The 17,500-nt window shown below is 35.5% G+C and overlaps 2 protein-coding genes across 6 annotated transcripts in view; one reads left to right on the top strand and one right to left on the bottom strand.

The window, feature by feature from the left end:
* The window catches only part of LOC122251245 (zinc finger protein 341), a 13,912-nt gene extending 2,080 nt beyond the window's left edge, over window positions 1-11,832 (bottom strand). The window contains exons 1-15 of one of the 5 annotated variants that reach the window (XM_086537232.1): window positions 11,680-11,832; window positions 10,080-10,241; window positions 8,806-8,913; window positions 8,499-8,638; window positions 7,417-7,524; window positions 6,614-6,736; window positions 5,475-5,690; window positions 4,495-4,734; window positions 4,152-4,226; window positions 3,741-3,890; window positions 3,302-3,501; window positions 2,565-2,742; window positions 2,210-2,417; window positions 1,836-1,987; window positions 1-1,194 (exon numbers count right to left, since the gene is read on the bottom strand). The exon at window positions 1-1,194 is cut by the window's left edge and continues 2,080 nt beyond it. In XM_086537232.1, coding sequence (XP_086393358.1) covers window positions 220-1,194; window positions 1,836-1,987; window positions 2,210-2,417; window positions 2,565-2,742; window positions 3,302-3,501; window positions 3,741-3,890; window positions 4,152-4,226; window positions 4,495-4,734; window positions 5,475-5,690; window positions 6,614-6,736; window positions 7,417-7,524; window positions 8,499-8,638; window positions 8,806-8,913; window positions 10,080-10,241; window positions 11,680-11,767 — 3,123 coding nt within the window. In that variant the 5' untranslated portion in view covers window positions 11,768-11,832 and the 3' untranslated portion in view covers window positions 1-219. Of the gene's footprint in view, window positions 1,195-1,835; window positions 1,988-2,209; window positions 2,418-2,564; window positions 2,758-3,301; window positions 3,502-3,740; window positions 3,891-4,151; window positions 4,227-4,494; window positions 4,735-5,474; window positions 5,691-6,613; window positions 6,737-7,416; window positions 7,525-8,498; window positions 8,639-8,805; window positions 8,914-10,070; window positions 10,242-11,679 lie in introns of all 5 variants that reach the window. The other 4 variants (XM_043013005.2, XM_043013014.2, XM_043013023.2 and 1 more) reach the window with 4 other exon arrangements.
* Window positions 11,833-12,058: 226 nt separating this feature from the next.
* Window positions 12,059-17,500, top strand: part of ush (Zinc finger protein ush) — a 543,669-nt gene continuing 538,227 nt past the window's right edge. Inside the window, exon 1 of the mRNA XM_086537228.1 lies at window positions 12,059-12,160. Within this exon, the coding sequence (XP_086393354.1) occupies window positions 12,082-12,160 (79 nt within the window). The 5' untranslated portion in view covers window positions 12,059-12,081. The remainder of the gene's footprint in view (window positions 12,161-17,500) is intronic.

Here is a 17,500-nt window from a genome sequence, read left to right on the forward strand (position 1 = left end):
GACATTCCTATGTTAAAATTGGTGCTGGTTCATACAGCTATAAATACATGATTGTCAGTATAAATGAGTCCCTGTGCCCCACTGACTGACCACAAGGTACACATAGTCCCAAGTAAGAACAATAACTTCATTACTATCCTTCATTTCGTGGAGATACTTTATACCAGTTTCTCCTGCATTTATAAAGAGAGCAATTATACTACTTTACATTGCAAAACCTCATGTTTGATCTGGCAATATATTTAGATGAGTGAGATGAGTATGTGGTAGCTGTGACTCGTCTATAGAAGCTTCATGAACCAGCTGTGATCCATGAATGTGACTGTTGGTTAGCTGGGTCTCCACAAGCTCTGTAGGGCCAGCAGTGCCAAGTTCAGATGTGGTGGTATTGTACATGACCTGAAGTTCCTGGTTGTCCTTGGACAAGTTAGAGACATCCAAGGGGTCTACTTCCTCCACTGTGGATGGGCTTACCAGGGGAACCATGGTGCCATTACCAACTAAGAGGGAAGAGGTGGTGCTGTCCAGTGTTATAGTTGGTCCACCTTCCAGGATCTCACTGTCCACATGGCTAGCCTCGTCACTGGACATGGCCCTGATGAGCTCTGCCTGAATTGGCCGCGCAAGTGGTATGGAAAATGGAATATAGATTATCTCCACATTCTGTGTGTCAGCATCTCCATCCACCTTTGTAATGGCTTCAACAGATGGGACAGTTAGAATGTCTTCCTGTTGATGGTGCACCTCCTGGGCAGATATTAAAGTCTGTTGTTGTTGGTTTTGCTGTTGGTGGTGCTGGTGTTGTTGCTGCTGCTGGTGTTGCTGCTCCTGCTGGTGTTGCTGCTGTTGATGCTGCTGCTGCTCCACCTGATGCTGCTGATCTTCTATATGGTGATGCTGATTATGAATTTGTTGCTGTTTTTGTTGCTGCTGTCCTTGCAATGATTCATTTTGTTCCTGCTCTTTCTGTCTCTGAGTATTAGGATTTTGACTCAACATTCCTCTTCTCTTCCTCACTCCTCTTCTGCTGGTTGCCTGGTCTCGTGCTCTACGCACCACTGCTTGGCGAATGGGTCGCACCCTTCCACTACGTGAGGAAGAGGCAGCAAAGGCAGTATCTTCCGTACCATCACCATGACCTCCATTTTGCTCAATGAGGCATTTGTGGTCATGATCTTCACCAGGCTGTAGAGGCTGAAAACACAATGCCAGTATTACCTCCAATTCAATATTAAACCCATTATTGTACATAATTACTTTACCTCCTTAAATAAAATCTGACAAAATAACATAAAAATAATTACTTCTCACCAATTTGCTTTATTCTTTGAGATAGCATGTATATTAATATTTCACTTGTTTATAAACTAAATTCATTTGAGATTGCTCTTTCAGGGGGGCGCTACTCCCCTGTGGCATATAGATGCACTGAAAGACTATACCTCTTTCCCCAAAAACAAGGTTGCATTTTATTGGCAGGTGCATCTTTTATATTGACAAATAAAGTATATTGATATATAGATATATGGAATTCCTTTCCTGATTTTTTTTTTGGTAATATATTAACAATTATAATCTACTGAAATGAAGAATTGCTGTAAAACTGATTCTTTTAATAGTATTTTTACAAAAGAATCTTCATATTCTACTTTGGTCCTCCAGACCCACTGCTTCCACCTCCCTGTGTGACAGTTCCCCAATACAAAAATTGAAATGTATCTCAGCATAACAATGCCACAAAGATGGGCCTGTTTCACCTTTATACATTGACATCTTTTTTTTTAGAGCCAAATATGTTTCAGCATAATTACACCATGAAAGAAGAGTTGACATACAATGTGGCACACTGAGCACTTGACATCCTCAGGCGGGGTGATTTCCGTCTTCACCTGTCTCTCTATTCGTCCTGCGCTTGACCCTTTCCCTCGTCCTCTTCCTCGCCTGGCACGCCCTCCAGCATGTGTCATCATGTGAAGTCGGAGCTTGTCTGTTTGAAAATTCGCATCAAGTAGGAGAAAAAGGAAAATGAAGAGGAAGAAGAAGAAAAAAGTACTCAACTATACACAATGCACTGATATATAGCTTATCTGCTCTCATTAATTATGTCAGCAGCTTACTGTGTTTGTAATGAACATCAGGAATCTGCATGTTCTTAGTTTTAAGACATCATCTAAAATATAAAGATAAACAAAAGACAATAGAAACGCACCAGGCCTGCTGAATTCTCGTAGGCACCCAAGTGCAGACCTAAATGGACACTTTAATTTTTTTGCCTCATGGATTAACATGTGCCGTTTTAACTTGTCTCTGCGGTTGAAGGCTGTCTTGCAGATGTGGCATTCAAAGGGCTTTTCTCCTGTATGTATCAGCTGATGCAGTTTTAAGGAATACTCTGACTTGAATTCCTTGGAGCATTGCTAAAAAACAAAGGCAAACAAAATAGTCATTTTTGAGCACAATGCATTAAGTCAAAACTTTTATACCATATACATTTCCTTTCTATAAGTTGCTTTTGATAATAACTGTTGCAAACAATCAAAAGTAAATGATTAAGCATAACTCACAGCACACATAAATGGATTGACTGTCCCATGTACATGAAGGTGTCTCCTTAGTAGTCTCTCTGATGTAAATACCTTCCCACACTGCTTACACGGATAATGATGTGATGATGTTCGAAGATGATGTTCTAACGCCTCAGCGCTTGCATACTTGTTCATGCATTTTGTACATCGGAAATAACTGTGGGTAAAGGAGCTATAATTGTTCATGCATTTTGTACATAAAAAATAGCTGTGGGAATGGGAGTATGATTTTTCAGTAAGATTTAAAAAAAAACATGTGAGTACTTTCTCAATCTTGATCCACCTCAGTTCAGGTGATAATAATGTTAACCAACTATTTTTAACCAAATAGTGTCTACTATACTGCTCTTTTTTTCCCTTCACAAGTTTGCTCTTTTTATTGCTGTTGTTTTTTAACATGATCAAGTAATAAAACATTTTGCATATTCTCTGCATGGCTCAACTAAATATGTATTTTTACATAACTCATTTTGTACTAATTCTTGATGGCTAACTTTAACATGCTATGTCATCAATAATTTCATCCTCATTCACTTATTTCTTTTTTCTCTCATCCCATCCTCATCATCATTTCAAGTATATTCGCCATACTGGCATTATACACCATTATTACAAATACCCACAAATAAAGATGTATATGCATTCTTACACACAATGTTGCCCAATAACATATAAAAAATCCTGTGGCAAAACTGGCTCACATGTTCACAACTAACCTTGGACCAACAGTCTTCTTTGGCTGTGGGTACATGGAGTGCTCATACTGGTGGAGTCCCAGTGTCTTGAGTGAGGAGAACACTTTAGAACACGTATGGCACCTGTACTGAAGGTCCCGGTCATGGGTGCGAATGTGGTCCAAAAAAGAGTCGAGATCATCGAAAGCTAAATCACAGTTTTTCTGTATACACTTGTATACCTGTGGAAAATGATCAAGGTGTTAGGAAATGCTGATAGTTTATCATGATAATTTTGAATTACATAAAATAAGATAAAAGAAAAAAAGCTTCTCTATTTGCCACAACATCCATTAGAAAATAAAATTAATGAAAAATCTGTATCATTTTCAGTATATCAGTTATATCTTATGGATATTCATAATACATATGAACTTTTTAAAGATAAGAATCCTTTTAAAAAATCAACCAAGGCAGTTACCTTCTGGTGTGCATGTAACTTCATATGTGTGCGGAGTTCAACATAGCTGCCAAGGGCATGACCACAGAACTGGCAAACATAGGAGTCATCGACGAGAACTTCCTCCTTCAATACAGTTCTCTCTTCTAAGAGGTCCATCTGAGGTACCATCTGTGTTAGTAGAAAGATCACTAAGATTTTATAACAATATTTTTTTTTTTTCAAAATTATGAATTTTTTCATTATCATGTAAACTGTAAAGTGTAAATCACGTATTTCCCCACTAAAAATTTCAGTCTATCCTTTTTTTTCTCTCTCTCTATCTCAATCTCTTTTTATTTTTGTAAATTTGATGAAAGGACCGTAACTTAAACTGATCATACGGTTCCAACCCCCCTAAAATAATCTGGACACTAAAGAAACAAAACACACCATTGTCTGTCCAACTTGTGGTGACACTTGAACATCTGACACTGAAGCTCCTTGATGAAAATTTTGAATGCCATTCTGGAAAGCAATTCACAAATATAGAGTTTCCATGGAACAATACACACATAGTATACATTCATATGCATATGAATATGCTGTGAATCTTCAACATTTCATTATAATTCACAAATAGACCTATGGTTAAACTTGATACACATTAAGAGAATACCACAACAAATTTCGATAAAAATCAAAACCCAATTAACAAACAAAACACATTGTTTCCTAAATTCTGATCAGGATTCTTTCAGTCAAGATGGAATCTAAAATCCTGCACACTACATACATCAATATTAGTAGACATCATTAGTTTCTTGATGGGATCCTTTGGTAGGGTATCACTCAGGGATCCTGCAGGCCAGACACGATGTGTTGCCATGTGCTTCTTCACATTGCTCTTTTGGGTGAAGGCTCGTCCACAAACAATGCACTGGAAGGGCTTTTCACCAGTGTGAGACCGAATGTGCTGCTGCAGGTCAAAGTTTTTGCTGAACTCCTTTCCACAGAATGGACATTTGTGCTTTGGCTGTGAATTTTTTTAAAAAGCACCACTATTAAAAGGTATCATCAGGAAAACATTTATCAAAATTAATTCTCAAGACATACATGCCACATTTCCTGCCATGTAAGATACATATTCTTCCTTAAGAATCCCTCTAAAAATCATCTTGTTCCCTATACCCTAATGGTTGGGTCAAGGTACAGGGTTGCCATTAAAAATCTCACTCTTGAAATATCAGATGGATATTAAAACCAAAAATCATCATACAATTGGTTAAATCATTACCTTAACCCAATACCGCCGGCCGCCGGCCACAGACGGCGATTATGTAATATGATAGCGCGGGTGCCGTCATACGCCGTCAATGATATCATTGATTTAGGCCTAAGCGTTCGAGAGCCCCGGCATTGACGCCGTAAAAGACGAAAACGGCCCGGCGGGAATGGGTTAATGCTCTATCTAAACAAGGTTGTTTTGGTGCTACTGTCATACATAGACAAACCATGGTCACGATCTGATCTGAGAATTTTCAGTCGTATCGTTGATAAACCTACACTAAAATGTTTAAGCCTGAAATTCAAATTCGGTAATATCTTTTAGCCTATTTTGTGAATAAATTCCTTATTAAGTTTGTAAAGGTAAATGTATAGTTTTAACCCAATTACAAGCATAACTAAAATGACAGCATGTCAAATGTGACAGGAAATATGGCAATACAGATCATATCAATATAAACATGTTAACAAAACAAGTCCTCTTCTAACCTTCAGCTTCATGGGTTCATTCTTGCTGGGGGCTGTCTTGGCCATTCCCCCATGGAAAAACTCATGGTTGTAGCACGCAACATCATCCTTCTCCTCCCCAGTCACCTCCCCCTGGTTGGGGACACCACCCCCTCCTCCTCCGTCTCCTTCACTAGTGTCTCCAACGCCAACCATTGTGGTGAGGGTTTGCGAGGGTGAAAGGCCTGACCCCACATCCTGGTGTGAGATAAAAGTGTTGAAGCTGGTATAAAAAAGGAGTCTATCTATTGATGATTTTGTAAGGATGAGTAGCATTAATATTGTTCCCTTTTATTTTCTATTATTTTCTTTTTGCTTGAATGCAACTTTGCTTACAGACCTTCAATCTCTAGTTCAAATAAGGAAAGTATACAATACACTTTTCTACATAATGTAATAAAATTTCAGAGTCAGTATCGCATATTCAATCCACTGACCAATGATATCTCTTTTCTTCCATAATATTCAAAAGAAAAGAAAGAAAGAAAGAAAAAAGAAATATATACAAATATACATATACTACATTTCTAATTTATCATTGTAGTCATGAGATGATAACACTGTAGATCCAATATAACTCTTTATATTCTTCCTTTCCATTTGACATCCTGCTAACCAAAAAATTTGAGCATAATGACTAAAAGGTTCTTTGTCTATTCTATTCACCTTCTCTACTCACCATCTGACCATTCATATTGTAGACAATCTGTAGCAGGAATTGATTGCACAGAGGTTTAATAACAAGGACAAGAGCATAAGTTTTTTTTATTCCAAACTCTAGGCTTTAATTTTCAAAGTAATGGATGTGTTTGTCTCAACTTCAGTTAATCTTGCAATACTGTCCATATCACTATCCGAGAAAAAAGCCACACTTATGAACAGCTCAATAAGGCAATGCCATAACCGTCATATAATACATGTTATAAACATACGAAATGACATCAAAACATTAGTCTCCCTCTGTTTAAAACTTAGCCATGAATTTGAATCACAAACTTGAAGACCATTCATAAGAAATGATACAATGAATTCATATAATAGACTATAAAATAAAAAATATATATCATAAACTATGATATAACTACAATAATCCAATAAGACAGAGGAATAAGAAAACTTACCAGAGGTGGATTAACAGCAGCAGTTGTCGTCAGGAGTGGGGACACTGCAGAGGAAAGGGTCTTGTTGCCACTAGTGGCTGGCATGAAATTGGTGGTCTGGAGGCCTCCAGGTAATGGCAGCACCTAGGGAATTAAGTCAGTGTGATATGAAGAGGTAATGCTTAGAGAGAGAGAGAGAGAGAGAGAGAGAGAGAGAGAGAGAGAGAGAGAGAGAGAGAGAGAGAGAGAGAGAGAGAGAGAGAGAGAGAAGAGAGAGAGAGAGAAGAGAGAGAGAGAGAGAGAGAGAGAGAGAGAGAGAGAGAGAGAGAGAAGAGAGAGAGAGAAGGAAAAGAGAAAGAGAGAGAGAGAGAGAGAGAGAGAGAGAGAGAAAGAGAGAGAGAGAGAAAAAGAGAGAGAGAAAAGAGAGAGAGAGAGAGAGAGAGAGAGAGAGAGAGAGAGAGAGAAAGAGAGAGAGAGAGAGAGAGAGAGAGAGAGAGAGAGAGAGAGAGAGAGAGAGAGACAGAGAGACAGAGAGAGAGAGAGAGAGAGACAGAGAGAGAGAGAGAGGATAGGAAGAGAGAGAGAGAGAGATCTATAATCTATAATAAGAGAACCAGAGTCTATTTATGATATATTGGCAAAGTGATACTAATTAGAGTTTGGTATAAGAGGTCATCATAACTGAAGACTTGATATAAAACAAATCAAAACATAAAAACTGGGATTCTTGTTTCTTTTTTTTAATGCAAAAGGCCTTAAAAATTAAGGTGTGTCTTATTTGAATACAGCATATCACAATAAACCCTCCAAATGAAATGCATTACCTGTGTTGTTTCAATGGTGAAAGGCAAGAGTTCTGTCTCACTAACAATAATATGTTGGTTCATACTATTGGGGGAAGGTAGTCCAGTCGTAGTATATCCTGTAGAGACCTATAAAAAAGAAGAAAAAAAATAATGAATTAGCAAATTTAAATTGTTATGACAGTCCTACACATTTGAGCTGCAGCAAATTTCTCAGTAGTAATCTATACTTTCTTTTCTTTCAGAACAAAAAATAATTAATCTCATTCAGATTGAAGTTCTGTCAGTGATGGTAAAAATGTTCAATATTTTCATGCAAGTACTAGCATATACCTCTTTTCTTTGGAGTTCTCCTTTACACCTATATATGTTTTTATGAAATATTTTTCATGTCAATGCTAATAAAGATTCATTAACCCCTTGTGGGCAGGTGGCAACACATTGATGCCATGAGAGTTTTGGACCATATGTGAACTTTGTATTTCTTCCATAAATTTGTGATAGTGATGTTACCCTGAGTATACAGCCTATATACCCCCTAGGTAGTGACTAAATTACGGTATCATTTGTCTCAACATTGCCATAGCATCCCTGTGCCTGCTTTAAGTCTTACAAGATGACAAAACACAAAAAAGTGGATATTTTTAGTGCTCTTATATATAAATGAGCAGAAGTTGAAGAGAAAGAACGGTTGTGGGGTGAAGCAAAAATCTCTTGGATTTCACCAACTCTCCCTTCTAGCATACCCATGCCAATATCATAGGCCCTATTAATTAATTTTTTCTGTATTATAGATATAGATGCCAATTCTACTTCTGTAATGACTTTAAAATAGATCAATATAATAATTATTGTTCATATCAATATCAATATAATTATTATCATCCTTATCATTATCATCATTACTATTATTATCATCATCCTCATCATCTTTACTCTCACTATCATTATCATTATTTCTATCACTTGTTGTACCAAAATGACAATACCTGACAAATTTACCATCATTATTAACATTTTGTAAACCCCTTATGTAAAACACCAACAAAAACAAATAAATACATCTAGAGATGTAGAAAAAAATCAAGACAATATTCACTCACTGGAACTGTGTGGGGTTGTACTTGCACATGGATTTGATTTGCGAGAGCAGAATTCTCTGCCTCAAAGCCCGTGTGATCTGCGGCTGAGGGGGTAGGGCCACCTTGGGGACCTTGCAAGGCTCGGAGATTTGCATTTTTGCCTGGGGAAGATGCATTGTTTTTTGTGCTTTAATAAGAAATGTATTATCAGAATTTTCTACATTTCTAGGAAGATGCATAAAACATTTAGTTGTTACTTTTAGTGTTTCACCATAATATGCCTATTACACTCAACCAAAAATAAAAATAAAACACCTTTTTACCTTACCTGAACACTGGTCACGTTTGTGGAGCATAAAAAGTTCTAGGGATGAAAACTGTTTCTTGCATCTCCCACATTGAAATACATCATCTTCATCTAAAGGAACTCCTTCACCTGAAAGAAAAAACAAGTTTAAATACTTTCTTGGTCATTACTTATCAAGCGATGCCATGCCTTTCACACTTCATGCTCTGGAAAAGGTCAACATACCTCCACTATACGTGTATATTTTGGTTTGGACTGCTTCCTTAATTGCAAGGTCAAAAGACTCTATCTTGCCAGATTAGGGGACCAGTATCAATTGATACATACATCTACATAGCTTGATAAGTCATTATGAACTTGCTTTTACTTTACTAAGAAGATTTTCAGTATCTAGTAGTATTGTTTCATGTACATTTTTTAAATCCCTGCAAAGACCTTATGTAAATAATTATCATTCCTACTTATCAGAATTTATAAAAGCAAATAAAATCATTTATAAACATCCATTATTCCTATTCTGGCAAGAGAGAGCTTGTTGACCAATCCGACAATGCATGTGGGGGAGGTTTTTTTTTTTCTGGAACACCAAGTGTGATGTACAACCCAAAATGGGTGTAGTGATGTGGTCCTATTCTAGATAATCACCAATCCTAAGAGAAAGGTTGATTATTAGATATATATAAATTCCTGAAAAAGAAACAATCACAGGTATTTGTTGTAACTTGATCATCAAATAAATACCAATAGAAAATATAAAAAGTAAGAGAGAAAAAGAAAAAAGGAACAAGAAAAAAATCAATAATATGAAAAAATACAAATTAAGGAGAAAAGTATAAGAAAAGGGAAAAGGACATTCCTCAAAATAAAAATGGTAGATATCTAGAAACTTACATAAATGGCCTGCAATACAAGACTTTTTATTAAATGTAATCTATCTTATGCTCCTAAACTTTGCTGTGATTTGTGATGGAAGGCCCACAATCTGAAGTCCAACCTGATATAGGCACAATCTCAAGTGATTGCCACAGCTACTGCATAAGCTAAAATACAACCAACTCTATTTTGGCATGGTAGAGCTTGGACTGGTTCCTCATCAGACAATAAATTACCAGAGGTCTATAAGCTCGATCTTGCCAGAATAAACGAGGAGATTTATTGGGCTTTGCTAACAGAGGCCACTTTGACTGCACAAGGGCAGTGGTACATGCATGAGTGTCTTTTAAATATAATAAAAGAAAAATGGAAAAAAATAAGGCTTAGAATAAGGAATGACGAAAAAGACACACCCCATTTACTTATACTCGTGTTTGTGATAGCTGGGGAGAGCTGCGTTCCCTGGTGACTTGTTGAGGTGACAGTCGGAGGTCCCCCAGAGATTGTGACTGTGCTCTGGATCAAGCCTGGGGTCTCGAGAAGCTGTTGGACTGTCAAACCCCCGGACCCCTCGAGAGTCACCCCTGAAATAAAGAAATAATTGGTTCTTAAATACACTCTGGTTCATTTTTCCAGTTAATATATACAGTATGTCAAATCTTATTTGAGGAACTGGGTTTGTTTTCTAATTAGTAAATATAAATATACAATAAACAGGCATAAGTACAAAATAAAATAAAATAAATATTGATCCACAAAATCGAACTAAATTATATATAATTCTTAAAAAATCAACATGTAATTCTAAACCTTGAACAGATATACTCTATACATCTAAACCTAAAATATAATTTGTAAATACTTTCCAAAGTCCAAAGATGCAGTTTGACAGGATGCAAATACTGACACAAGTGCTACCAATGATAGGTTTAGGGAGGCTTAATAAACCATAATATTTGTGATATATTTCTAATACTTGTTTTACAGCAGGCAAATAAATAAAACATACAGCACTGTAAGAACCATTTCTCAACTATTCTTTTTCCGAGAAAGTTTTCAATATATTGAAAGAATTAACAACATTGACAAATATTCATGAAAAAATAATGCAGTTACTGTAATCTAAGGCAAATCTTCCTAAGTTTGCAATAGACTTTCAACAAATTATCAGCAAGTATACTTTTAACACAGATTTGCTTTCCACAACAACTGTCAATATTCAAAAGGCAAAAAACTTGGTACTAAAATAGGCCTTATTTTTAGTCAAAACCATAACATTTCTGAATTGCTTGTTTTCCTTCATAACCATTATAGAAATGACTCTTCTCTCCCATAATTAAGGATATAAATAAAACTATTCTATTCTTCTTATCCAACTGGAATCATTTTGTGACATAATGAGTGGCTAAAATACAAGAGATAAGTCATTTGAAACCATTTATCCAGGTTGCAACAAGTAACACAGGTATTATGCCAGCCATCACGCCTTACCTTATGAAGTCAACCACAAATCTACATCAAATAACATTCTAAACATCGAAACGAACCTAAAACATTGTAATCCAGCCTCAAAAGCTCCAAAACCCGAGAGCAACATCGAAAATCTGGCTAAATTCTAATCCCTACAGAAGAAATCCGGCACCAGCGCCTTGTCTCCAGCACCAAAACGGGGAGGTTTTGGCTTTTCCCGTCGCTGGCTTCACCCCTTATTTATTCCCTCAGGTCAAGCGGGGTCACCCAAAACCCACTCTCCGGAAGGACCACGGGACTCGCTTGTCACGACAGGAGTTCGGACCCTTCGGGAGGCCTCAGAAACGGACAGAAAATTAGGATATTGCAGTTGTCTTGGCGCTATTGCTAAGGGAATGGAGAAGGGAGAGAGGGAGATGAGGTAATTTATCGGGCTTTTCTTCCCTCTCGGGTCTCATGGCGAGCCTTGCCACTTGCGGTCACTCTGTGTGTTGTGTGGCTTGGTCCTCGTCACACCAGGAGGCCCTAAATCATGCAAAAAAATCTAAATACCTGTGAGGGCGTCGAAGATGGAGTGGGACATGATGGCGGATGAGGTTGTGACGTCATCGAGATACGCGCTGTTTCCGTATGACGTCATCGATGTCTAAGTAAATGGTAAATAACGATTTCCCAAGTATCATTCGATAAAAGGAATATAGATTGTATATGATTTTTATCAATGTAATTGATCTTACCTCATTTAAAACTTCTGACACGCTTAAATACTCTCCTATATTGAATAAGAATCCGACCAATGGTTGCAAAGGCCATGACGTCATCAAGCATAGGGAGGAGCTTAGTCAATGACAACACGCAAAGAAGGCGGAGCTTATCCATGACGTCACGATGGGCGGGGATTTGAAACTTTCCCAAACTTGTCTTCAGATGTGTGTTGGCAGTTGTAGGGTGCGGATGTGTCATGTGTTGGTGGGGCCTTTTGTAACTTGTGCAATGTCGCGGAGGAAACAAAGTAATCCTAAGCCGCTGAAAAGTAAGTGTTGGGTGTCCATGTCTTGCTTTTTCGTGTCTATTGTTCGTCAATAAATGATTTTTTTCTTTTTGAGGGAGGGAGGAGCCCTTCTAGAACCTTAAATAAAAACACTATCACAAGGTGTGGAGTTTACATGTGCGATTTTGTTCCATGCAAATATGTCTTTTTGATCCGTAAATGTTGCTTCTATAGTCATGCTTTGTCACATGTAAAGGAGCAAGTGAGAAATTAGTGTTTGTTGTGGTTAATCAGTTGGCCACCTCAATACACCTGTTTCGGGAGAAAATTAGTAAAGACAGTGGTAATGAATACGATTTATTGATTAGCGGCTTATTATTAATTATGTCGTGTTTTGTCTAGTACATGCGTTCTTGGTCTTTGATTGTCTTCAGAATACACGTGCGATATGAGGAAAACAATGAACGACTGAAACATTACACACTTGTTATCAGTATATCATCACCCACAGTCATCCAGGCGTTTCCAATTAATAAAGTAAAACTCACTTCTAATCCTTCATCAATATCAGCGAGCGAGAGAGAAAGAGAGAGAGAGAGAGAGAGAGAGAGAGAGAGAGAGAGAGAGAGAGAGAGAGAGAGAGAGAGAGAGAGAGAGAGAGAGAGAGAGGGAGGGAGAGGGGGGGGAGGGTGATGTATGGTGGGGGGGGGATGGGAGACAGACCGAAGTAAGGCAGGAAGAAAGAAAGGGAAATCGAGACAACAAAAATTAGAGACAGAGAAAAGAAAGAAAACAAAAGATAAAAAGTACAACATTACGGGGAGATAAACAGATGAAATCACTAGTTAAACATAGAAACAAAATAATAATGATAAAGAATGGAGAAACACAAAATAACCCGAAAGATACACAAAACAACCAGAAAGACAGAAAAGAAAAGAAAAGATTATCCCAGACAGACAAACAGACAGACACAACGAGGGAGACGACTGCTTACGGCGACCTGCTCTTCCCTACTGGCCATGAGGACGTCCTTCCCTCTCTTATCACCCCGTCCATCCGCCCCTTAGATCCTTATCTCTAGGCAAGGGAAAGGGGCCACTGATCACTATCTGTCCGGGGACTCGCTGGATAAGGTTGGCGCAGGCGATGTTGGTTGTGTAATGAGGTTCTGGTGGTGGTGGTTTTGTTGTGAGAGGTTGTTAGCTCTGGTGGAGGTTGAGATGTTGTTGTTGTTGTTGTTGTTGTTGCTATTGTTGTCGTTGGTGCTGGTTATGGTGGTATGATGTCTGCTACGTTGACTAGACATTGTTACTCTTCTCGTAATTATCTTTTTGATTTTCGTTTTCGCGTTCATTAAAGCTGATAACGTTATCCTGATGGTTATTTGCAATATCATTATCATATGAATTATTATGACCACCATCATCATTACTGACCTTTTAATATACATGTTATAGTTAATATTATTAATTGTCATTACCATGATTATTATTTGAAGTAACATACTGCATTTGATATTGCCATTGATATTAAAAGTAATACCGTGAGAATGTTTTATCTTTACCGACTTTTTATGATTGTTACATTATTTATAACCCATGATTAATAGGAATATTACAGTTACTATTACAATTGATGCTATTAATATTTTAATTGTTATTGTTGCTGTCATCACCATTATCTTTATCAGCATGATTATTAATACTATTATGATTATCAACATGATTATTAATACTTTTATGATTATCAGCATGATTCTTGTTGCTATTATTATGATTATCATCATAATTATAATTTCTGACATTACAATCTTAGTTAATGTTTTTATTATTAACTTTATTGGCCTCATGATAATTGTGATAAGAATAACATTATTAATAACAACTATTATTGCATTTAGTATGAAAGCATAATCACCACCACAACAAACACCATTAATAATAATGGTCACAGTTATGGTAATATTCAATTATTTTATCATTATTGTCATTAATATTATCATTATTATTATTATCATCATTATCATCATCTTTACCATTATCATTATCATTATCACTATCATCATCACCTTTACCATTATTATTATCATTTTCATCATCACTATTACCATTATTATTGTTATAGTTGTTATTGATATTATTATTATCATTTATTATCACTATTTTTTCTTCCATTATTGGTATTTGTATCAATATCATTATCAAGCTTAGTGTTATCATTTCAGTATTATAATTAAGTATAAATATATTCAGCCTTGATTATGTTTATTATTGCAATAATTTTCTTGTGTTATTATCTGTAGCTTATGTGAATATTGTTATTGTATTTATTTTTGTCATGATTGTTATTATTTTTATTACTACTGTTCTTATTGGTGTTATTTTAGTTATCATTATTGTTTATGATAATGATAATAATAGTTGTAGTAGTGTTTTTATTTTTAATTTATTACTTTATCTCTGAGACATATACTGTCAATGTTGCTGTAAAAGCTGCTTGTTGGTTTGGTATCCTTTGCATCACATTAATAATCATTAGTACCATGATACTCATTAATTTATGGTAATGACAGTATTTTTGCCATTTTAAACACATTGTTATTAATATTATCTTGAATTGTAAATGCATTATCAGTATCATCATTATTATAATTATCATTATTTTATTATTATTGTTGTCATTATATTCATAATTATATTAACCCTTATGTTTATTTACATATATATTTCGAAAAGTATTGTTTGATCTCTTTGATAAATAGATTTAATCCTAATCAGGATGTAGAAGTATTTATTAATGAAATATATCTAAATTTCTAAGAGGTACTTCATTCTTGATAAGAGTTATGTTGTTGTTGTTATTTCCATTTGTCATGGTTTCTATTCTTGGTCAATTTTTCATCATTGCAAACATCATTGGTATTTTTATGATTATTTACTGAATTCCTCTTGATATCACAACAGATTTTATGATTAGCACTATTATTACAAATATCTAGATTCATGTTAATAATCACTTATATTTGATGTCATGTAGGCCTACAGTAAATGTAAATGTTAATGTTTTCAAGCACTCTAAGTAGCTTGTTGCTATTGCATTAATCATGACCGTATTTTTGGAGAATCTTAATAGCATTGATGTCATTTATGTTGTAGTTTGATATTTGTTATTTATATTTTGTTCGAGGTTGATATTCCATAACATCATCATATTATTATCATCATCATTATTATCAGCTCTTCCTCCTCCTCCTCCTGAGACCATCTATATTGTTATTATTATGGTCATCATTATTATTATTATTATTTTTTAAGATCTTTGTTCTCATGATTATACATTTTCATTAGTATTATTTATTATCAGTGTCATTATCATTACTGTTGTTGTAATAATGTTTTCCTGATTTATTTATAGATTGCTATTTGAATATTATTATTATTACTATTATACTTCATATTTAAGTGTTTATTTTTGTCATGAAGTTTATTACTATTGTCATTATATTTGCCATTTATATCATTGTTATTGTTATTATCTATTTTATCATCATCACTATCATCATCATCATCACCATCACCATCACCATCATCATTTCTATTATCATTATTATTGATACTAATAGTATTACCACTATTACTAGTATTGATAAGTATTGATATTGTTTTTGTTAGCAGTTGTAGCAGTAGTAATAGCTATTGTAGATATGGTGGTATAGTACAAGTAGTACTAATAGTAGGAGCAGCAGCGGTAGTTGCAATTGTTGTTGAAGCAGCAGCAGTCGTAGTGTTGCAGTATATATACCTATTTTGTTTACCGCAATAGCAACAGTAACAACGAGAATTAAATTTTGCATGTAATAGTACAATCGAGGACGTCGATACTAAATCAAGATTGGTGGCCGATATATTTTTTTGTTATACTTTTCCTCATTATCGCATCAATTAGTCGTTTTCACGTATGGCGTGTTTTTTACTTAAATTACTGTAATGTGGAGTAGTTATTCTGATCGTCACTTGGCCAATATGGAATTCGCTTTTATATTGTTGTATTTTTTAACGTATTAATAGTTTTGTTTGTTAATGTTATCTTATGTGATTAGATTTAGCATTTGTAGATTTTGGCGGTGTTATTTTTTTGTTTTGGATCAGTATATTTTGACGTGTAATTCCTATTAGTTTTATGAATACATATATAATATCATGTTTGAGCTTTTAATGAGAACGAACTATATCGATTTTTTTTATTTTACTGAAGATTCTACCGCTTCGTAAATGTATATATTTGTTGTTTTTTTTATACCAAGAGGGTATTTTGTCACATGCGATTGTTCCCCCAAAGAAAATATTTCTAAGGCTATCTGGCTTTTCTATCTTGTCCTTATATATATAAACAGAATTTATATATATATACACTTCTGTGCTTCACAACGGGGCCCCTTATTTCCATCAAAGCCATAACTCTCGCCTAATCAATGTCACCTTTAATGATAATCTGTTTCCAAAGCGAAATGCAGTAAATTCGCTATCTCCCAAAAAGTTTATGACCCAGCTGCCTCTCTCTCTAACCCTCGAAATAGAAGCATGCCGTTTCGTAATATTTTCGTTTTTTTTTTCAACACTTTTCCGGGTGATTATTAATGATATTTGATGATAATTATGTGTAAGAATATCGTGGGGGTTTATTTATTGATTTGTTTGTTAGTGTTGATGGTTAATTTGAATGTATAAATAAGCGATAGTGATAATGTTGGTTTATTTTATGTTTTCGGAAGGAAAGAAAAAAAATATTATTTATTATAGTTTATTTTACAGATGTCTTTGTTGTATCGACATTAAAAGCTGGTCTCTGAAATTAAAAGTATAACATATTTTGTTGTTGTTTTTATTTTAATCTGTTATACTTGTAGAGAAAATTAAACGTGTAAACGGATATGCATGATTTTTCTTAACAGACAAATTATCTCTGTGTAAGCATACATGTGTATGTGTGTGTAAAATTGTAGTTACATTAATATCTATTGATTCATTTCTCTATCCATTTGAAAATAAAATTTATGTACATTTATGCTTACATTTATATGTAAATAGGTATAGATACACATACACAGTAACGCCATGCATCTATCAAGCAATTTAATAATGACGATCGGCCACAGCGCGCGACTCTCTCACTTACGCCTTAAACCTCCTGCTCGTGTGGCAGTAGATGACGCCCCCCTCCCCCTCCAACAACCCTCCAGAGTGTCAAAATCCATAGTATACGAGAGCTTAGTTAACGAACAATTCTGGACGACACACGACCCTTAACGACACCAGCAAAGCGAGCGTCAGCGGCGTGGCGCGCGCTGAGACGGAGGGGGAGGGAGGGGGTAGGAGGGCA

Source organism: Penaeus japonicus, unplaced genomic scaffold (assembly GCF_977035675.1).
Source record: "Penaeus japonicus unplaced genomic scaffold, GWHDUDI00000001_assembly GWHDUDI00000005, whole genome shotgun sequence".
Lineage (NCBI taxonomy): Eukaryota > Metazoa > Arthropoda > Malacostraca > Decapoda > Penaeidae > Penaeus > Penaeus japonicus.